The sequence below is a fragment of the Daldinia decipiens genome (assembly GCF_022478715.1).
Source record: "Daldinia decipiens strain CBS 113046 unplaced genomic scaffold F4813scaffold_31, whole genome shotgun sequence".
In the NCBI taxonomy this organism is placed as follows: domain Eukaryota; kingdom Fungi; phylum Ascomycota; class Sordariomycetes; order Xylariales; family Hypoxylaceae; genus Daldinia; species Daldinia decipiens.
The window spans coordinates 423,720-445,628 of record NW_026054574.1 but is presented as its reverse complement, the minus strand read 5'-3'; the positions used below and the strand labels follow the sequence as shown (position 1 = coordinate 445,628).

The 21,909-nt window shown below is 42.7% G+C and overlaps 7 protein-coding genes across 7 annotated transcripts; 2 read left to right on the top strand and 5 right to left on the bottom strand.

Moving 5' to 3' along the window:
* Nucleotides 1–4,226: 4,226 nt before the first annotated feature.
* Nucleotides 4,227–4,877, top strand: F4813DRAFT_398583 (uncharacterized protein; the record flags this gene model as incomplete). Its single annotated transcript, XM_049248069.1, has 1 exon — nt 4,227–4,877. The coding sequence occupies exon 1, from the start codon at nt 4,353–4,355 to the stop codon at nt 4,875–4,877; it is 525 nt and encodes a 174-aa protein (XP_049097248.1). The 5' UTR covers nt 4,227–4,352.
* A 919-nt stretch (nt 4,878–5,796) lies between these two features.
* On the top strand, nt 5,797–7,779 carry F4813DRAFT_368308 (uncharacterized protein). The gene is made up of 4 exons (XM_049244291.1): nt 5,797–5,877; nt 6,251–6,296; nt 6,360–7,422; nt 7,472–7,779. The coding sequence occupies exons 1-4, from the start codon at nt 5,814–5,816 to the stop codon at nt 7,661–7,663; spliced, it is 1,365 nt and encodes a 454-aa protein (XP_049097247.1). The 5' UTR covers nt 5,797–5,813; the 3' UTR covers nt 7,664–7,779.
* On the bottom strand, nt 7,703–9,748 carry F4813DRAFT_186628 (uncharacterized protein). The gene has a single exon (XM_049239374.1). The coding sequence runs from the start codon at nt 9,345–9,347 to the stop codon at nt 8,064–8,066; it is 1,284 nt and encodes a 427-aa protein (XP_049097246.1). The 5' UTR covers nt 9,348–9,748; the 3' UTR covers nt 7,703–8,063.
* A 1-nt stretch (nt 9,749) lies between these two features.
* F4813DRAFT_186641 (MFS general substrate transporter) lies at nt 9,750–12,100 on the bottom strand. Its single transcript, XM_049239375.1, has 3 exons — nt 11,485–12,100; nt 10,617–11,413; nt 9,750–10,548 (listed from the first exon to the last, which is right to left on the bottom strand). The coding sequence occupies exons 1-3, from the start codon at nt 11,664–11,666 to the stop codon at nt 10,052–10,054; spliced, it is 1,476 nt and encodes a 491-aa protein (XP_049097245.1). The 5' UTR covers nt 11,667–12,100; the 3' UTR covers nt 9,750–10,051.
* Nucleotides 12,101–12,112: 12 nt separating this feature from the next.
* F4813DRAFT_391990 (uncharacterized protein) lies at nt 12,113–12,510 on the bottom strand (the record flags this gene model as incomplete). Its single annotated transcript, XM_049247233.1, has 2 exons — nt 12,113–12,328; nt 12,379–12,510. 2 exons carry the CDS (start codon nt 12,508–12,510, stop codon nt 12,113–12,115), a joined length of 348 nt encoding a protein of 115 aa, XP_049097244.1.
* Nucleotides 12,511–15,215: 2,705 nt separating this feature from the next.
* F4813DRAFT_186596 (uncharacterized protein) lies at nt 15,216–17,977 on the bottom strand. The gene is made up of 2 exons (XM_049239373.1): nt 16,255–17,977; nt 15,216–16,191 (listed from the first exon to the last, which is right to left on the bottom strand). The coding sequence occupies exons 1-2, from the start codon at nt 17,762–17,764 to the stop codon at nt 15,734–15,736; spliced, it is 1,968 nt and encodes a 655-aa protein (XP_049097243.1). The 5' UTR covers nt 17,765–17,977; the 3' UTR covers nt 15,216–15,733.
* A 797-nt stretch (nt 17,978–18,774) lies between these two features.
* Nucleotides 18,775–20,454, bottom strand: F4813DRAFT_398577 (uncharacterized protein; the record flags this gene model as incomplete). The annotated part of the gene is made up of 2 exons (XM_049248068.1): nt 18,775–20,187; nt 20,440–20,454. 2 exons carry the CDS (start codon nt 20,452–20,454, stop codon nt 19,051–19,053), a joined length of 1,152 nt encoding a protein of 383 aa, XP_049097242.1. The 3' UTR covers nt 18,775–19,050.
* Nucleotides 20,455–21,909: the final 1,455 nt, after the last annotated feature.

Genomic DNA, 21,909 nt, shown 5'->3' with positions numbered 1-21,909 from the left:
ATTAAAAATATAATATAATTAATATATTTTAATAAATTTATAATAATAATTTTATTTTATTAATAAAAATATATTTACGTTAATAATTTATAAAATATATAATAAATATATTAAAATAAAAATAATATAAACTTTATTTATAAAATATTTTTAAAAAATTTTTATTATAATATAATTACTGTAATTATTAAAAATTAATAATTATTATTATTAATAATTTAATAATTTTATTTTTTTTAAAAAATTTTTATAAAACCATTTAAATATAATATTATTATTAATTTAATTATTAAAAAACGTAATAAATTTTTAATTTTTAAATTTAACGTTTTTATTGTTAAAAAATTATTATTATTATATATATTTATTTATATATATAATAAAGAAATTTAAAAATTAACCGTTATTATTAACACATTTAATAATTAACGTTTAGATTTTATTATTATAATCTTTAATTATAATACATTTTTTATAAACCTCGTTAATAATTATTCCATTATTCTTAACCTTTTTTATAATCTTTATTTTATTAACGTTATATATATACTTAATTAAAATATTAATGGTTGTGTGACATTGACATAAGGGGACCTTATTGATGATAAGGTGCCCTTATCGCCGATAAGGAAGGAAGAAACAAAATACCCGACTTTATTAGATAAAGGGGTTAAGTATCTACTATTATTGGAATATAAAAATGCAATGCACTTAATTAGCCTCAGATAGATTCTTCTTTCTTTAAATATCTTAATATACCAATCTTAACACCATTAATTTACTTGTTATTACTTTATCGTTATTATTGTTATTTTTATTACGTACGTACCTACCAACAAATATTTTTAATTTTAAAAATCTTAAATCAATTAAAAAAAATATTAATATTATTAATTATAATCTTGTTAATTTATTTATAATTAATCAAATAAACCTTAATTAATTTAATATTAAAATAATAAAATAAAAATTATATATATTAATATTTACTAAAAATATTAAACCAATAATTATAAGTTAATAATTTTCTCGCAATATTTTTAAATTAATATAAAAAAACGCATAACTAATATAACTTAACGTAATAATTTAATTAATTAATTTTTTTTCTTAATATTTTAATAATTTTTAATATTTTTTTAAATAATTATTTTATATTTTACAATTTAATATTTAATTCATAAAATAATATCGTAATATAAAATATTTTTTAAACGTTTACCGCAAAAATACGTTATCGAAAACATCGTTTATCACCGTAACATAACGTAATTAAATTAAAAAAATAAATATTTTAAAATTATAAAAAAATAAAGATTTAAATAATAAATTTTATTTTTTAATTAACTAAAAACTAATAAAATTATATAATAATTCATATATAAACCTTATCGTAAACGCGTCGCGTTTTTAAGGTAGCCTCTATTAAAATAGCCTTTGTAAAAGTGCTTTAACTTACCTATGATATTTTACCAATTTAATGATATATCTAACCCAGGTAGGCATGCAAATTCAAAAAAAAAAAAAAAAAAAAAAAAGCCATAATTTCTGGCATTATTGAGGTCTGGAAGCGGTAATAAAATATCAAGAGAAAATATAACTACCTGATTGGTAGACCTTTGTATGACTGATCTGAATGAACTTGATTGAGAGAGGTTCTTCTAACAGACGATAAGAACTACCCATACTAGGCTAATTACCTCTAATATATGTACCTAGGTACTTAGCTTACCATAACCCCGTCCGGAGTCATAGTGAGTGGAAACTTGAAGTTATATTAAGCAAAGAAGACAAAATCTTCTTTATCTATGAGAAGTATGGTTAAGCTAAGCTAATCCTTATCATTGTGATCCCATCACTACCCCCCTTCGCGAAAGAATTGATGATGTCCACATCATCCTACATCATCGTTAGAAACCATTGCAATATAAAAGTCATTATCATATCGAGGCCTTCATTCGCCTCCTGGTGTTCGTACTAACATATTCGCTTTCTTCTTTAGTGTTTGTATGGGTGATGCCGTAGGTAAGTTTATACTTGATAGGTACTATTCACCATCGTCTCAGTTATTATAGAGTTTGACCTTAAAGATGGCATATTGTCCTGCCCATCGCTGCACAAGAGCAATGGCTCGAACGAAGCCCACCCGGCGTGTAGAAAATATTCCGTAGTATTTGTCGACTCATAAGGGATTATTTTATTTGGCATTGATGAGCTCCACACAGCAGGTTAATGATCGGTCTTTTGCCATGTGAAGGCTAGAAGAGCGCTTTCCTGAATATAGCTTGGATAGTAAAGCTAACCCTCTCCCGGTGTTACTCCGGATCATCGCGTTTTTCTCGATTAGACTAGTAGATGCGGCCCCTAGCCATCGCCTGCATGTCTGTTGCGCTTAGACGTGTCTCAATAGTAGGGTGCAAGGAGAATCCGTGGTGGAGTGGTATATCCCTGAACAGACCCCAGAGTCTTAGGATTGTCGCGTAGAGGGGAGTGAGTCTACTCATTCCGAGATAGAAGCGAGATAGCCACCGACGTATTTTTTCGAGACAACCATGATATAGATAAAATAGAATAGAATAAAACTGGTGAGCTATCTTTAATGATGAATAGTGTAGTCGTTATGATTGACCTGCATAACTACCTCGTATAGATAGTATAGTTATAACTATAAGTTCACCAACATGCAGAAGTAATCAGACTGTTATGAGGCCATTAGTCAGGATGATAAAATAGTTAACGAAGGGGTGGCATAGTACCTTGTGATATACTGGCCGTAACTGTTTACCCTCCCCCTGAGCGTTGTTAGTTGTTGGGCACGTCCGGAGGAGGGGCGCCTGTCTATATCCATCAAATCTTTGAGATGCCACCTATCTATGAATAAAATGTTAGAAAAATAATACTGAAGAGGGCAATTCACCTGATTTTAGGTTATAGGGAGTTGTATGCCAATTGACGAATGGTGTTAAAGAACATACCTTATTAGACTAGGCTGTAATGTTGCGCTTAAAAGGGAGGGTTACCTCTATAGCCCCTATGCTTATCAGTATTGAGAAATGTTAGTTTGGAGGTGTAGAAGAAGCAATACCTTGTTTAGCTTTTGTTATAATACATACGACGTGTTGTAGTATGAAGCTTAGAATAGTAACACACCCACCCCCTATTATCATCCGTGTGTCGCCTCAGGGGGCCTCAGAGGGGTAGCCTCGAGAATAAAGAACATGTTCAGTTCCATCTCATAACACAGTGTTGATGATGTTATTTGGTGAAACTGCTATGACAGTTCGATAAAAAGCAAATGAAGAGGTTATGTACCTTTGACGGGATCCCGTGCAAAGGCGCATCTGATGGATTAGGCTTCTAAGTAGTTGTCGATGATAATTGTTTGGTGAAAGGGGCATGTACATCCTTGTAGTTGTTCATCTTGCTGTATTTTAGGTAGTATTAGATGTTATTGTGTTAGGATCAGTATTTAGTTTAAGGATATGAGAGGATGTAAAATTAAATATGTTAATAGTTAAAGATAGTCGAAAGGAAAAAGGAATTCTCGGGGAAGAGGCCCTGTTTAAATAAACATTTTGAAAGATGTTTTTGCCAGACGCTAAGTTGGCGGTAAGTCATGAGCCGAAGTTATGTTTGGCAGCTGCTACGTAAAGGAAGCTGCGTAGGTAGATGCTTCGGTGACAGTTGTGTGTACCTTCCCGGCATGGCAGGATCATTAGAGATTTATCACCCAGTCCACATGATCGAGACGATAAATTAGTCCAGTGCAAGGAAGTTACGAGGCAACTCAAAGTGTAGTACACTTGGAAGTTGGTGTACAATTGTTGTATTATGTTACTGCATTTCACTATTAGCGCCTTCCCAATATTAATATCTGTCAAAACTTCCAGTCTTTCAGCACTTCCCTTTTCTTTTTTATTTCTACGCAAGTGAAAGGGGTACTACGTCTAAGAGGTACGATATTACATCCCAATAGGTATTGGCGATTAACCAAATTAACATCTCTATGCCAATTACTGTATTTTGCTGTTATTCTAGTACTTTACCTATCACTGCATAAAATCTTCGCCTAAGAGACCTTTTACCGAACAATCATCATTCATCCGGGATTTAGGTTCCTACCTAAGTAAACAACAGTCCTCACGTATGCCTTAGTTTCCTTCATCCAATATCATCTCATGTATGTTAATTCTCTTTTAAGGGGAATGCTAATAATTCCTATTGCTCTCAGAATGATATCCCAAAAACAAGCCGAAGACTTTAACCAGTCAATCGTACAAATATTATGCGCTTTCTCGGAAAGGGACTAGAAACTCCTAGAAGAACTGGAAGAGATTCCGAGAAGAGTTACCATGATCGAGGGTAGTAACCTGGGGCACTACTTGGTTCTTTTACGAGAAGTATTCAATGTGCTATCTAAAAATGTCCCTGAGATGCGGGGTGATGTTCTTACCCAAACCTACCAAGAAATCCCGGAAGGAAGAGATATAATTAAGTCCGAAACTGTAGAGCAACTGAGAAACTGCTTGCTCAATGCACATCAATATCCAAAAGCGTCGGGACACAAGGAGACACCCCCGGTCCCGCCCAAGAAGAATAGCAAGCCTAGGCTTGAGATTGAAGATATAGGTGAAGGCGCTACTCGTCGCTGCAGTACCGTTGAGAACGAAATTATAGAAACATTTATTCTTCTTTTCATGGCTCTTGGAAGATCTCCACCTGCGACACCTCTTCGATCACACCTACGCACAAGAGCGGTTCGCACTTCCCAAGGCTCCTCTTCCCAGCGCCCAAAGAAAACTCCCCCATCCGGTCCACGCAAGCCACCTAATGGCAAGGAAATGATGCCACAAGAGCAAAGTACAAAAGCTCCTTAGATGTGCAATGGTATATGGCTTGGGAGATTTTCACATTGAAAGACACTGCAGCAGAGATTGACTCTGAGCGTTTTGGTTTGTATGTTCACAGCAGGTTATTATATACTGAAAATGGAGCCCTTAACAACAGTGTAAAGGGTTCGAATACGTCTTTTAAGTCAGCAATAGTCTCCCAAAGCGGATAGTCAATCAAATTAATATGCTCTTTGTCACACTACCTATGCTTGCTCCTAGTCAATAAATAATCATTTTACTACCTTAGGATTATATTTTAACTCTTTAATAATGGTTAACTGGAAAACCACAAGACCCCTACCAGATAGCCTCATAAGTCCCATAGTGTTAAGAAACTCGTTGGGATTTCTAGAGTCTACCTAGATCTGTATGGATTTGAATACCCTCTGATACGTTAATATCAAAATTTCTGGGCTATACCCTCACCAGGTACATCGCAAGAGAACCATGGCATAGGGATATAATACTTTTTCGGTGTTACCTTGGTGGCAGTCTTGCCTCGTAGTTAATTTTGGCCATGTCTCTACCTCTCCGGACGAGCCCCTATTTGTTTATCCAGTATTACGTAATCATGTTAAGCAAATTGAGTACTAACTATCCCCAAACATTTTACGCGATAGTTCCTTAAGCTTCTACTCATGTTTTCGTGATAGTAATTGGACGACCTATTTTGATGTTTTACGCAAGTACTGGGCACCATACAAGGTTGGCTTCCCCTGAGATAATATCCTAAGCTCTCTAATTAAATATTACTAAAAAAGGAATTATGCATTATGCATATTACACTATACAGTCATATTCAAGTATCCAGCTCCGAATGAAGTCTACCGGGGTTTATCCGAATAGGTACCTACCTAAGCAAGCAAACGTCGTTTCATCGCGGCCTCTTATTATTGTGACGTAAGTTCTTTTCCCCCAAACATGGATCAATCAATGCAAAGAAATTCCTCTACGGGGCATACGAGGAATAAGTCAGGAGCGAGGCGTGAGTAAACCTTTGGTTATATCCAGCTCTTTAATTCCGAATCGAAATTAGACAATCCCTAGAATTAATGCATTTGGGGATTGCAAAGGAGATTACAAAGGATGATAGGCTATTATCCCACCTGCGATTCCTCTCGTCAGCTCGTAACGGGCGTAAAGGACGTAAAGGGCGTAAAGGGGGGAGGTAGCAACATTGATTGACTGCAAGTGCGTCTATCCTGTAGGAATACGTTGACCCCACGCTACATCGATGTCCCCTTCTATCATCATCTCATCATCTCATCATCTCATTATCACATTTTCAACTTATGTCTTCAATAACAAGATCTATGTTAAAGCAAACATGTCTTTTGCTAACATATTTCAATCCATAGCTTCTCGTCCTAGATCATCAACCAAGGGGCCGCTCGATACGGATGAGTAAGCATCGGTGATCATTAACGGTTACATGATATCTGATATCTGCTTACACTGAGACCCTAGACCTGCCGTAGCGTCTCCTATCCCGTCTCAGGCCAGCCGCTTCAGTAACAGCCAACAGGCTAGTCCGCGAAGCCTTTCCCGGGGGGTTTCTCCGGCTTCTAGGTCTCCGGCCCCGTCTATCGCGCCGGTGACATCCAAGGACTTCTCGTTCCTTCTAAGGCCCGAGATTTACCACCAGCTCTCACCCTTATCCATCCCAGCCCCCTTTCGCCATCCTTCTAGACAGCCCGCGCCAGAAACAGCCATCCCGGAACTCCTTAACAATGGACACTTCCGCGCGGCCGCCATCGCTGCCGTCCAAGCACTAACAAGCAGTCCCGTCTCCATTGTCGCTGCAGCCGCGCATCCGCCCGTAAACCCCACCGACCACGCGCGCATCTTCGAGCTGCTGTACACGCGACTGGCGTGCCTGTGCCTCATCGACGCCACGTCGTTTGCCGCCCAAGAGTCCAAGGCTCTCGAAGACCTTAACTCGGCCTTCTACCTGGATCCTCTGTCCGGCGCGCACCTGGTGCCGTGGGAACTGCGCATCCTCGGCGTGCGCTTGCAGGCCATTGGTTTCGGTGATCCCCGACGTGCTGTCATGAGTTACTATGAATTAGCAAGGGAGGCACGTATGCAAATTGCCAAGTCGGGAAAGGCGCATGATCATTCTGTTTCCGAGCTTTGGAAGCATCGGCTTGCGGAGCTCGGGGTTAAGGTCGCTGGCGCGCTGATCGAGATGGATGATCCAGCGGGTGCGGCGGAGCACCTTGCTACGTTGGGAGACGGAAACCAACACTTTAAAGCGGGTGGTGATGGACGGCTGGCTATGAGCCAGGCTTTATTGTGGTTACACCTGGGTGATGTTGAAGCAGCGCGGCGATGTGTAAGAGATGGTAAGAGTGGGGAAATGGGGGAGCGTGTTGTGGATGTGCTAGCTGACATGGCGGACGGCGAGTATAAAGTTGCGCTAGAGAAGTGGCAAGTACTGAAGGGCATAATGGAGGAGAACGACGTACATGACGAGATGGTCGGAGTTAACCTTGCCGTTTGTCAGCTTTACACGGGAAACATGACCGAGGTAAGTTCCTAATAGGTGCAATGCTGCCTCGCTGCTAACGATTATCTAGGCAAGGGATACATTGGAAGGTCTGGTGGATGCGGGTTCGACATCTCACACATTGCTATTCAACCTAACGACGATGTATGAGCTCTGTACCGACAGGCATAAGAATCTTAAACTTAGACTCGCAGAGCGTGTTGCTTCCAAACAGCCCACGCCACTAGGATGGGAGAAGACGAACGCGGATTTTAAGCTATAGAACCAGTACGGAACTATGTCCTAATTAACTCGGGTTAGCTGTTATGCTTTTGGGGGGTTGGGTCGTCGGTTTACATTTAAGCATGGTAGGTAGACTGAAGTATAATAAATCAATTATCTATGTTCTATCTTCTCGGTTGGGGGTTGTTTCGCGTCGCGAGCACCTTCTAAGGCTTTTCTGATATTTATGGTTGTAAGTCTAGAGACCTATTCAATACGACACACCCCTATCTCCTGAACCTTTACACACTCGTCTAGATGTCCACATATTTCCGCAGCTAAGTTACCTTCCCATACCCTTGTGAGATATTTGTGTGTTAGTCTTGAGTAACACATACTTCGTCTAGCCATAAGATGGTCTCCAATCTCGCCACGGTACTTTGTCTACTATTCCAGACCTCTTAAGACGTATGCTTAGCTCCCTTTTCTGCAAGTCGCTCAGCATACTTTTTCTGGCTTTCCTCCCAAGCAGCTTCACCAATCCGTCTCCAGTTATCTACGACGAATTCCCTAACTAGATCCTCCTTATAAAACCCATCAGGGTCGCGTAGCGGTAATGGCGGGTGTATGCCTAGACTGTAGTCGTCTTGCATGACGATTTTCTTCAGAGAGCTAGCTGCCAAGCTACGCAGGTGTCTTCTGTTATGCTCCTCTTCGCCTTCTTGCCACTCCGGTATAGACGCCTTGATAACTCTCTGCCAAAGCGTCTGTCGCTGCTGCTCTTTGCGCCACTCGAGGAGTCGGTTTTTATAGACTTGTCGCGTGCCGGGGAACTGCGCGAAGGCATCCTCACGCACTGTGTCCCGGGTTGAAATGGGCGTGGTAAAGCGTCCCGCTTTACGGCATGCGGGAATGAACTCATCATACCACTTTCGAAAGGTCGCACGCCCTTTCATGCGGCGACGGTCGTTAGCCTTCATCTTGCTCCTGTCAAAGTCGCCCCCGTCGGCCTCCGTCGCGCTACCATCTTGCTTGGGCCGCACCCAGAACAACCGGCACGTGGCCGCATACTCCATAAGGTCCTCCATCGACGCAAATGGCTGCTCCCATTGGGTGCTGTCGTACTTAAGGCCTAGAAAACTAAGAATCTCTATGGGATCGCTACTGAGGAGGACTTTCGATTGCCTTTTGTTTAAATTTTCGATCTCGGGGATGCGTATGTATAAGCCGACCTCGTCAGCTGTGAGGCCGTACGGGCGAATGGTGCTCCCGAGGATATTCCAAAGGTCACCATGGGCGTACTTCACTAGCATCCATTGTAGGTGCTCTACGGAGTTGCATAGATGGAGGTCAACTTGGATATAGCGAGGTTCATCACCTTTCGTTCCCTCGTAAGGTAGGTCATTCGGCCACGGGATAGCTAAGTTAACAGCGTTTGGTTGCTCCCCAATAGAATGTTCGGCGCCGAGAAGGAAATAAGCAGCCTTGAGGGAATCGCGAGTCGATGGTGGAAGTGAGGTGCTGTCAGGCCCAGAAGACGGAAATGAAATATTCTTTTCTACCGCTACGAAGATATCGATATCGCCGTGGTCCTTCTTTTCGGGGCCTTCGATAGGAGTGGCGACTACGAAGAAGAGTTCTCGAAGCTTGGCATGGCATGTACTGAGAACATGTTGATATACTTTGGGAGACATCCGTGGAGTGAAAAGCGGATTGCTTCCCGATGAAAATGCGGAGCCGCCCATGATAGCAGGTATTTTATTAGTCGTGATTAAGAACTTGTTATTGGGGGAGTAGCTCTCCGGTTGTAATGCGGCAACTATAACTCGAAATACTAGGACTTATATGAGGAGAAGGAACAAATTGATATCAAGAGGGGGTGGCTAAGTTGGAATACCTCAACTCTAGATTCATGGTTGAAATGGCTGATGTAGAAGTCGTGGTAGACGAAACGGCTATAAGCATGGTTCAAATAGTAAGAGCAATGATGTATGTGAATAACGTCTGACTGGAGTTTAGAGGTATGCGAAATAAATTAATGAGTCGCATCTGAGTTGCAAACAGCACACATTGCCTACCTCTTGCATATTGAAATGAACATGTCATGAACGCACGGACCACAATTATATAGATGATTTATGATTTATCAGTTGCGACCGGGCAATCGTGATATGGCGTGTGATCTGAGGCCTTCATTCTTATATAATAATCTCATAGCTTCGTTGGATATTAATTTGGTCCTGATATAGGTACTGATTTGTGGTTGACGCATAGGAGCCAAAGTCTCTATGGTCACTCCGATGACTCAAAGGCGTGAGTCAAAGGAGGCTATGTTGTAATAGTTTGACATAGCTTTTGCAAATCTCATCCAATCTGGCACACCAGATGGATTACAGACATCAAGATTGAAGTTGTAATAGCTTCCTTGTATATACCAAGACGGGGTAGCTCATTCGTCTCTAGTATACTTAGAGCCCTGTCGCCATTTAGACCCATACCTCAGAACCAATACCGGGATCGGCGCGAGAAGGAAGCTTGCCGCTCCTAGGATTGACAAGCCTATCCCATACCCAAATCTATCAATGAGAGGCGCAGCAGCTAATGGTAGGAATGTGCCTGCTAAGCACCTTGTGACAATCACCGCGGTCATGGCAGAGGCGGCGTACAACCCAAAAGCGTCTACAACATAGGCATAAAGCGGAAGGAATCCTAGCATGAGAGTAACGCCCATAATTGCGACCGAGAGGAGTAGCAATATAATTGGAGCGTGTAATTGCGCACTCCATCCGTACCATACGGCGACTAGAGGTAAGGTAAACCCTCCGACGATAACCAAGGGCAGACGGTACTCCGGTTGACCAACCCCTTTATGGGAGTCACGGAGTTTGATATAGATGCTGTCTAAAGTTCGGTTGCATATTACCACGCTTAAAGCTGAACCAATACCTGCACGTATGTTAACATAGCGTACTTTGGACAAGAGAGATACTTCTAGGGACAAGAAAACAACTTACTGAAACTGATAAGCGCGGATCCAGCACCCGCAGGCGACAAACCGTATATGGTGCCAAGGATGTCCGGGAGAGTAGTGACTAAGATGTAAAAGTATGTGAAAGTAATAGAACCATACAGCGATAGCATCTGCAAGACGCCTGAGCCCGCTAACACCGTAAAGGGGCGGATGATTGCACCCCACAACTTCTCGGATCTTGAGCCGTCATCCGCGTCAAACACAGTTCTTAAAGCTGTGTTGCCAGTCTCAAGCCGGAGTCTCGCTGCCTTTCGTCTTAAAATAGCGACTTTATATGTTTCACGGAAACACGTAAGAAAGACTACTTCGCATGTAGCAGCCAATATCACGCACATCCACATTGTGCTCCGCCAACCCATGGTTTCGGCGATAGCCCCGCTGATAGCAGGCCCGACTGCTCCGCCGATTAGCGGTGCAAGTTGGATCAAGCTCATGGCCGAGCCTCTCTGCTCCGATATGAATATATCGCCAACGATGGCGGGGTTTAGCACATTTGATGCCACGGCGAGGCCTGTTAAAGTCCTTGCGACAATGAACAGCGTCGTGCTCTGGGATAACGCTGCCAGAACCGTCGCCGTAATGAACAGAACATTGGCAGCGTTCATGACAGGGTACCGACCAAAGACTTCTGATAACGGCGCGATAAGCAAGGGTCCAGCAGCTTCACCAAGCTCCCAAATCGTTACCAGCAACACGCTAGCAGATTTGCTAGAGTGGCCATGGTCAAGATCGTCCACTATGCGCGTTGCGACAGGCACGACGGATATACATGTAAATGTTCTATCGCGATAGTTAGTTTTTTCTTTCTTTCTTTTTGTGAGAGTTTTGGTAGATCAACTGGCAATACGTACACTGTAAAAGCCATCAAAGCCAAAAGGGAGACAATCGCCCACTTGTACGCCTGTGGCCATTCAAGGGGATTCTCCTCGTCTCCGTCGGGATGAAAGTCCACAATGTCCTTAATCGATGCTTGATCTGGACTCTCGTTAAATACCAGATGCGCATCCTGCAGTAAAGGCTGGGTTTCATCCATGGTGAATGCAACTCTTTACAGCCGGTCGTGGTGGTCTGTGAGAGTTCAAGTTGAGAAAAGGGGGAGTTTGAGAAAAATGCAATACAGGTAGTATATGAGTTTCGGTGAGCGACGGACCGTTCCGTAATAACATGTATAATGCATTATCCACTACGCGCCCTTTCGGTTGACGACATCAGACAAGGTTAATTGCGAAAGTGGAGTAATGCATGTATCCGTCTTGTTAAACGTGCGTAACACCTCTGCACCTCTATCTTAATTATTTTTAATTATTTTAACAAGGATCCCCCGAAGCGTTGAACATGATTTGGGGTTTTAACGACTTGCGACTTCATCTTCTCTCTGGAAAACTCCTAATAGTATGATATGATAAAAACACGTTTACAATCCTATTTAGATACCTATATAGTTCATCCGAAGGCCATTAATATAAGAGAACATAGAACTTACGCAAGACCACCCCATGAAATCATAGTCCACCAGTAATATATTGAGTCGAGCCCAGGACGAGTAATACACAAACTTAGCTGTAGCATCATGCCTAAGGAGATAGAAGCGGTAGATATGTCAAGGCAGGCGTGTGTGGTCAAACTGATCTCGGGTGAATTTCCGCAGTCCATATCGACTACTTGCATCAGTGCCCAGAATAGCTCAGCGCCGGCCTGATATTGGTTAATCTCTAGTCCTATATATAAGTTTATATGCGACATACGGTGGCGAAGCTGTAGTCAAGATCTGGATAATGCAGCGTGGACGATAAAAGCAATACTAATAGTAACAGTAATAGGCGGATGAGTCTTAAAGGCCTAGCACGAATGCTGCACTGACGTTGGATATTAGCCATTTCTGATAGATTTGGATTTGTACTTGAACAGAAGTATTAGGGGGTTCCGTGGTATTCTCAAGCTCTAAAGGGGCGGCTACGGTCTTACATGCCTAATCCTACGATATCTCGATAGATATATGCTAGGACCTGGAGTCGCACATGGCTACACTTCAGGAATAGGCTTATAACTAACGGGATCATTGGTTATTTTAGAATCATGTATCAGTACCGAAACTTAAATCAGTAAGTTACCTAAATGTTGCCTTGAATACAGGGAATGATTCCTCATGGTGAACTAGTGGGTGCCACATATATGAAAGCCCCCAAGTACTCGTACCGTGTGAAGTCATGCTAGCCACCAGTATTATATGTAGTTATTCTTCCCATCTCTTATCTTTCATTTATATTTACACAAGGATGCTCGCATAAAGTATAAGCATGTTCGGAAATTCCCTAACAACCTCAATACCCAGTCACCTTACATCCCGATACTCCTGTCTTTTACCTGAGCTCCCTAATAGATAAATGAGTAACACGATGAAATCACCGCCTTCGCCTATCTCAATCCCAAAAGAAGAATGGAGGCGCACTGGACTTATGAGCCTTATCTGTACATGTTGTTGCGGGATCCTACTCCTTGTCTATCTTGTAGTAATGATGACACAGCGAGGGTCTTCACTTAATTCAACCACTGTTATCATTGATGGCGATTGCCAAAAAGCTCACAGAGTTAATTTGGCCCTTAATTCCCTTATAAGAATTATATCTACTCTTATTCTCGCATCGTTGCGATTCTTTATGCAGATATTAAGCTCTCCGTCACGTTTAGAAGTCAACTGCGCCCATCTACAACTTCGATCGCTAGAAATAGCGATCTCATCGATGAACAATATTCGTTTCATTTCTAGATATAAAGCTATCGGCTGGGCTATTCTTTTTATTAGTTCAACCCTTATACATCTACCTTTCGACAACTCAATTTTCGAGACTCATTTCCAAAACTCTGACTAGCGTCTGACCGTAGCATCAGGTTCTTTTAGCATTCAAGAAGTTGCTTTCTTTCCACCCGGAGCTAGCTTGACAAATGCCGGAACTGAAAGTATCGCTTGGAACAGCTCCATTAGAGAAGGCTCTACGTGTAAATACATGGAGGGCTACGGCGAACATGCAGCCTTAGAAGACTATTGGGATAATCAGTCTCCCATATACGATAACATCACAAAAACGGCTAGAGAATCGATATTTTGACATAACATCACATTGCATGACTGCAGAGAACAGGACGCATCTTGCAGACCGAAAAACAAATACCGGGACGTCGTTATTGTTGTTGATACTAAGGCTGATAACCCAGAAGGATGGACGCGGTCTAACGAAAAACGACTCAGGTACAACGATAGCTTCAATAGTTTTCCTGTACGGTATTGCTTAGCCGAACCGTCCCCCATATCTTCATGCCAAGTCGGGTTATCCAACACACTCCTCCTTATCACGACAAGCTGTGTTTTCTTGAAAGCACTTATATGTGCATTAGTAATTATCTACCTCCCGCATACATCATTAGTCACTCTCGGGGACGCGCTAGAATCCTTCATCTCGGACCCGGACCCAGTTACTATAGGGCTAGGCACTTTCAATATCTACGATAGCCATCGAAGTCAACTCGAGCAGCTCACAGGTGCCGAAACCGAGAGTGCGGCCAATCTTGGCGATACAGTCCAGCCCCGTCTTTGGCGTCGCGGTACTAATATACTTATATCTATCGTTCCGAGACGTGCTTGGTCTGGTACTCTAATACCAACAATCTGCTTTATGTGTATTGGAACATATTATGCAAATAACATACGTGTATTTGATAGAGTAAGTCTGTAAGTAAACCACCATCTTCTATTGTTTATGTTAGTCGCAACGAAGTGAAGATCGACCACTACTAACAGAAAATTAGCCAAGAAACTATAGGGGTGACCGAGTCACCCTTTTTCATAAACACACTTTTGAAACAGCGTGGATACTTATAGCCGAGATCGAGTTCAATTCGTACAGTCTAGCGCCACCTAAACCACTCCGGGTATCATATCCCACAAGCGACCAAGTTTCAACTTATTGGCTGCAGTTACCATATATTTATAACTTGCCTCTTCTCATTGCAAGTGCTCTATTGCATTGGCTTGCGTCTAACTCGCTTTATGTCTTTGCGAGCCAAGGAGGTAATACCTATCGTAAATTGTCATTGTGCTTAGTCCGACATACTAATTCAAGGTTAGGGTACATAGTAGACGACTATAATCAGGACTCCTGGAACCCTGGTAATAAGTGGAGTATCCTTGAAGGAACTATCATTCTGTTAGGCTTCTGGCCTCTTGGGATCCTAATATATCCACTGGCAGACCTGGTCGTGGTGATTTTTCCAATTCTATACGGCATCCGCAGGCTTCCTGGTGATATGATATTTGGGGCATGTGACTCACTCGTCCTTTCAGCAGCTTGTCACCCACACACACCATCCTCTCCATCCCTTCAGGATAGTCTTAATACGCGCAAAGGTCCAGAAAACGAGGGTATGACATCGTATTATCAATGGACTAGCTTTGCTAACCTTACTTAATAGGGAAAGAGACGAGCAAGGTTATCAAGTATGAATCGTTACGTGAACTTTCAAAGGAGAGGCTTAGATGGGGTGTAACAAGGGTACCCTCGGGACTTTCTACCGCCATGGACTCTGAGCAAAACATAATACATCTAAGCTTTACTAGTGAAGATGATTATATATCTAAGAGGTATATATGATTATTTATATGCATGAATACAAAGACACTGGAGAAATATCCGCAAGGTCTAAGTTTATTATATATCGCACAAATGGTATTTTGCCCTTAATTGCACCAATAAATATTAACAAACAAAAAGTACCTATCTTTTAAATAGGTAGGTACCTCGGTATTTAGTCAAGAAATGTTTCATGGTGATTTAAATCGTTATTTTAGTTACGCCCACAGTGTTGTGTCTCTTAACGAACATATACTACTTCAAAAGCGAGTGCAGATTCCATTGCTTAGGTAAATATACTTGACCAGGTGAGCTTAGCCTGGTCAGTCCGAATTAATCCATCTAGTACCTAGAGAGATGACACCCTTAGCCTTCGCAAGCCGACTCCCTCGAACGATACTCCTATCTAAATTCCTTATCTATAGCGACCAAGTTTCATATACTATCCTCCCAGGACTATCTTGAAGTTCACATATCAATTTCTGGCCGTAGCCTGTATAAACGGCTCTAGATCTAATATCGTTTCTTCGTCCATTAAGTCAGGGCGTGGTACAAAGAAGTGTTGGCGACGCGCACGATTTATATTGCGGGCCGGATTGAACGGGTTTATATCTATATCCCCGCGGCGCCACCTGAGCCGATTCATTTCGTCACCTGCAGGAGGCACGGGGCCGGGATTAGGGCGAGGTTCTGGAGGTTGGTTTCTGGGTCTGATGGGAAACAGGATATTTTGACGCGGCTCTCGTCGCCTAGCGATAGGAACATGTGGTCTTGGCGGCGCGTTCATAAAAGGCATGAAGGCCCTGCCTCCCTCGTAATTAGGTGGGTTATCGTAGTACCGACACTGCTGCGTGTGGTGACACTGGAGGAAATCTTGTTCGTCCTTGTAATACGGCTCGAAGCATAGCCAACACCATTCATGGCCACAAATACCTGGTAGTTTTAAGTTAGTTTGGTGTTCTAGAGTTAAGGGATTTGAGGAAATCGAAAGCTTACAGGTGACATGATCACACCCTATGTATTTGTTGATATTCCTCTTGCATCCGGGACATGGCTTGCTCATCTCCTTGATGTGCTTTTCGGACGCTTCATCATTCTCCCTTTGCTTACGTGTTCGCTTGTCGTATTCGTCGCAAGTTTCCCCCTTGTGCCACGGAACATTGTGATGGATGCAAACGTAGCCTCTGCATCCGTGACACTTCGCTTTTGAACAACCCGCCGGATGTATCTGGCCTGACTCGCATCCAGGGTTCAAACACCACATAAATTCCGGGATTTTTGTAAGCAAGGCCTTCGTAGCTAGCATATCATATTTCTCGAAGATTTCTCGGGAAGCAAAAGCTCGGACGTTCTCGAACTTGAGTAGTTGAGGACATTCCGGGCATTTCAAACGGTCCCACGTAATTCTTTCCAAACTCGAGGCTATCCAGAGGCCAACGCAAGCCTTACAAGTAGTAGCATCATGCTCACAAGCCGCCGTAATCCGTTTCCTATTCGGCATCTCGGAAACCCTCTTCTCGTCGCCGCATACGATGCATGTCTCCGACGTAGGAACTAGCCAACTCTCCGCGCGAACGAATTTATCCTCTATAGAACGGGGAACTTCAAAGTCGATAGTCGCCCCGGGACGAATGTGGTTAGTTCTCGTGACCGGTTTACCGTTATAGGTCAGTCTGATATCTTCGAAGTTGATGTGGCGCCGGCGAACTTTATTATCGGAGTAGACCGTCGACAATACCTCGTTCTTAAGCCAGTTCTTGAGTTTTAGAGTGTCTGCATAACCACGGCGATTCAGGCATGGCTTATGGCAGATGTACTGCTCGTTGAACCCTTGCAGAACGAAATAACTGTCGACTGGTTTCATACTGATAATCAGATAACGACAGAGCCATGTCATCGCCTTGCGTACTTCCCAACTATTTCCTTCCAGCAGCCTCTGTTCCAGGCCGCCTTCTGTTTCGATCGCGATTTGGTTGGCATTTTGTACTAGACCCTCCTTGGACTTATTGGTATCTCGTAGGAGGTTTGCTACAATCTCTCGAAGACTACCTACGGACTTTCCCATAGTAGCTTCACGAGCTATTGCTTCTCTCTCCGGCCTACGCAGCTTCACATTGGTCCCTCTCCACACAACTCGGAACGAGCCATCATCGCCTTCCCGTAGCACCCTATAAAATAATAGGCGCGAATCTTCAGGGATATCGCCTCCCTCCAAGCGTTTGTTATCGGAAAAGAATTGCACCTCGGCATCCTCTGGAATTTCTTGGGCCCCCTCTGGGAATCGCTTCTTCAGTGAGGCACCTACGTCGTGCAGCTGCGGGGTCTTGAAAGAAATTTTTACAGGATTCCGCTCAGTAAAGATATCGTCAAGGTCGACAAGTTCTACCCTCCTTTTCTCCTGAGAGGAATCGTGACGTTTTGAATGATGCGTGCGCCTATCGCTGCGATGCTGTGATGATTCCGCAGCGCGACTTGTAGAAGCCAATGGCCGACGTTGTGGAAACATGGTTGAGGTTGCGGGTAAACTAGGAATGGCAGTTGATCGTTGGTGACATGTAATAGTAATAGATATAGCTGCTCGATGCAATATCCATGTGGCAGAACTGGAGTGGCTAGAGCCAATACGGCCAATACGGCCAATAAAACGAAGGAAAGAATGATCGAATGGGATAATGATTTATACGCTAAGTCAACTTCATGATCTTAAATCATCATTGAATATTGAAATGAAGTCTTAGGCGAGAGTCATAGCTTGTGCAAATTGGCGACCTATGATAAAATCCTCAGGCGTCTGCGGTCTGCAGTCTGCAGTCTGCGGGGCAAAGCGCGAGCTATGTACATTCCATCGAAATAGATGTTATGTAGGTACCTTACCTTATCTCATCCGTGAATAGGTCGGGACCTAATGTTTCAGGTACCTAATACCTAATATTTAATTGGGCGACAGCTTTGAAGCTTCTACCGCTTCGTTTGGTAGGTGGTGTGGTGGTGCGGTAGTGCGGTGGCACCAAGCATTATGTGAGGCCACGTGAGACGATACAACATAACTATGAGCTGTAGCCAACTGGCATCCCTTGTGAGCTACCCTGAAAAGTTGTAGAAGAAAAGAAAATATACCGAAAAGAAAAAATAGAGAAAGAAAGAGAGAAGAGAAGAGAAGCATGTTTCAAATTATCAAGCTGGTGGTTTGTAACCATATAACCTAGAATAGAGCTAGCAAATGGCTAAGTTAGGAACATTGGGTAATGTACCTTATATGTACCTAGCTATCCTTGATATCCAATATCCCCGTTTTGTGTCTATAGGAATAAGCATCTCACTTATCTGCATGCACGGATACCTACATAGGGGGTATATTCCTCTTACTTAACCTAGGTTAGAACAAAAGTAAGGCAGATAACCACCGTGCTGCCGCGGGAGGATCGAAAAAAAGCTTATCCGTCGTGCTGAAACCAAGATGGTATGTGACTAAGAAACTAAAAGAGTCCGTGGTGAACTAAAGAAAGCACCTAATCTACTAAGCATTACGAAGTATTTATAGGTAATCTTTAGTCCTTTACAGAGACCCTCGTTTATATAACAAGAGAAATACATGTCATCCAGTTCGCATTTTCAGGACATATTCCAAGAGTGTATAACAGGTAAGCAAGGAGGCAATCCTGCTAACCTAGATACTCCGGGTCATGATTCTATATAATATCTATCTGTGCATTCAAACTTCTTACTATTCATTCATCACAGCCATGAGGAAACTAATACTCTTACACGACATGAGTGGTTCTCTCATGTTATTCAAATATAAAATGAGAGCTCCGTTGATTCGTCCGTCAACCGATCTACGAGAATAAGTTGACCTCCAGGACGCACAGCGGGCGAAAAAATCTTGATCCAATTAGGCTCCCCGCCTATCTCGTCTACTTCTTCGACGAGGTCCGCCGTGTATGTATCATAACTCGTATCGAAGCTGTAGCTCTGCAAGCCAGCAATAACCAACAACTTCAATCGTAGCCAGCGGCCCATTTCTTGCGCCCGTCTGATGACCTCGCCTTTACCAATGCACCCGCGATCAGTGTTAATTTCGTGGCTATAAATACGTAGGTCAAGGAGGACGCTCTCCAGCATCGGCATCTGTGACCACGATAGCCATATGGGTGAACCCCGATCTAAGTCGATAACCATATCAAGTGCCTCGAGGTTATCATCGCTTATCTGGACCTCGGATCCGATCATACTACGAGCGTCAACCTTCATGAGGGTCAGCGGCGAACGAAGCACAATATGACGCAGGAGCTTGAAGACATAAGGTGAGCCGCTTGGCATAACTTTTTTATCAGCTTCGGGTTCTTCGTCATCATAGGGAAGAATACCTCGCGAGCGTTTCCCTCTAATCGGAAACGTATCTCTTCGATTGCCTAGAAAGGATTCCTCGGCAATATTAGGAAGGAGACCGTCCGCAGCGAGTTCGAAAATTTGTGCGCCTTCGAGACAGAGGGTCCTGATTATCTCGTTACTACACCACTTACTAAGGGTTAAAAGACTCCTATTGGGAAATTTTATAGGGAGAAGGTTATGATCACCGTCTCCATGCCCAAGGCTGGTTAAGAGACTGCCAACTTTGCCGTCAATGCCTCGTGTGTATGTGACGACTCTTGTGAAATCCGAGGGGTTGTCTGATAGTGGGTTATATTGCTTACATGGATGCCAGTCAGGCACTAATAAATCTAGAGCGCATTGAGCTTTAGAATGCAGTGCTTCGGATAAAGCACTAGAAATTATTTCCAGAGGAAGTGAGACATTGGCTTCCGGTTTCTCCTCAGTTCTTCGTCTTTTCCTTTCTCGAGGATTATCGTCCAGGATACTGGGCTTACGCTTTCGACCCCTGAGCTCGCTGTTGAGGCCCCCAGAGCTTCTATTGTAGGGGTATACGGTCTCAGCCTTGGGCAACTCGACTAGCTTGGATGGTGAGCTTCGGGGGCATAAGTTACTCACAGAGGTCGCCGGTATTTCCTCTACATCACCGAGAAGGGTGGTATAAATATCGCGTTCGCTCTTTGCATAAATAATCGCACAGCCTCGTCCTCGCGAGCTTTCTCTTGGCGAGCCTTTTCTCCTTCTTGGATTTTTTTCTCGCGGGCTTTTTGCTCTTCGTCTAGTTGTTCGACCGTCGTCGTTTGCTCTGACCATTTCTGTCTGCATGCGGTGCAGGTGTACTGAAACCAGGCACCCGACCATATGTCTCTCTTATCGGAAGACTTTTCGTGAAACCTCGACATGCAGATTAAATGCACAGATGAGACGATTGCAGCCTGTTCTCTTAGGCGCCCACTCTCGGAGCTGGAAGATGAGTTATCGTTTCTCCGACGCGAAACCCGAAGCGTCCGTCTCACATGGGAATGATTGTCATTCGGGGACATCTTGATGGTGAAATAGAATAAATATAAACTTTCACGACTGTGGATTTGTCGTGTATTATTTGGAACTACAAGAGCATGGGAGCTTCCAAGATGCATATATATAAGCCTTTGTTTTTCACAGAACGAAGGCGCTGTTTAGGTTTGAAGTACACATGTCTCGCACAGTCACAGCCTTAGATAACAAGTTCTTAGTAAAAGCTTCGTTACATCACTTCGTTAGATCCTAGTGCGGGAACTACTTCCTCGTTCTACTTCCACACGGGGTAGTACTGTTCCAGAAAACTCTTTAAAAAGACTGATTTCTTTTCTTGGGGGGGTGCCTGCAGTTAAACCAATTCTAATTGAAGAAAGTAATTAAGAAATTCAATTATAAATGTTTACTAAAGCTCTTACTACCGTAGTTGCAGTATAGTTTCTTGACTATCTAAGGTAATTCAATCGCGGTATTTTCTCACTATCACCTCTCCATACCGCTCAGCGGCTACTAGTTAGTCTCATATGTACCACGAGTTGAAATTAATAGCTACAGCACTACCGCAATATAATGATGTTCGACACTTATAAATCTCACAGATAGACAAGCCTGAGATTCAGAAGCCATCATAACAAAAAGATTTTACCTAAGATTAAATGAAGACGAGTACTTCTGGACCATCTTGTTCTAGTCTGGCAAGTTCTCGAGAATCACCATGCCTTTAGAAACTTCATTACAGCCAAGTATGAGTACTAATATATAGTTGTTGGATTTGTTCCTCAATGATTTTGCAACTAATAGTAATAAGCTTTATATTATTCCCAACAAGGGAAGCACTATTCAAAGACTAGACAATGGTCTTCATACACGATATCATTACTGAATAAGTACTTGGGGTGGGGGCTACTTGAATATGATTCATTCAACCTTGATCTTTGGCGATATCAACTTTTCGCAGGGTAAACATACTATCCAACACCTAGACTATATCTGTTTTTGGCACTATAGGAGGAATAATTATTATGTAACATAACTGTTTTAGCTTGTCGCTCAGTAAAGAGTAGTTCCATCCGTATCCTCCTACTTAGAGACGTAAAAATTAAGATGTCTACTGGTAAATGAAATTCTCTGGGTAAATTCCGTTAATCTTTAATTATTATACTGGTACTTAATAAAGATGGCACGACTGCTTTCATCAAATATGTATATACGACATAATGATGCACCAAAATCATCGAGTTATGCCTTAGGGCGTAGTGGCCA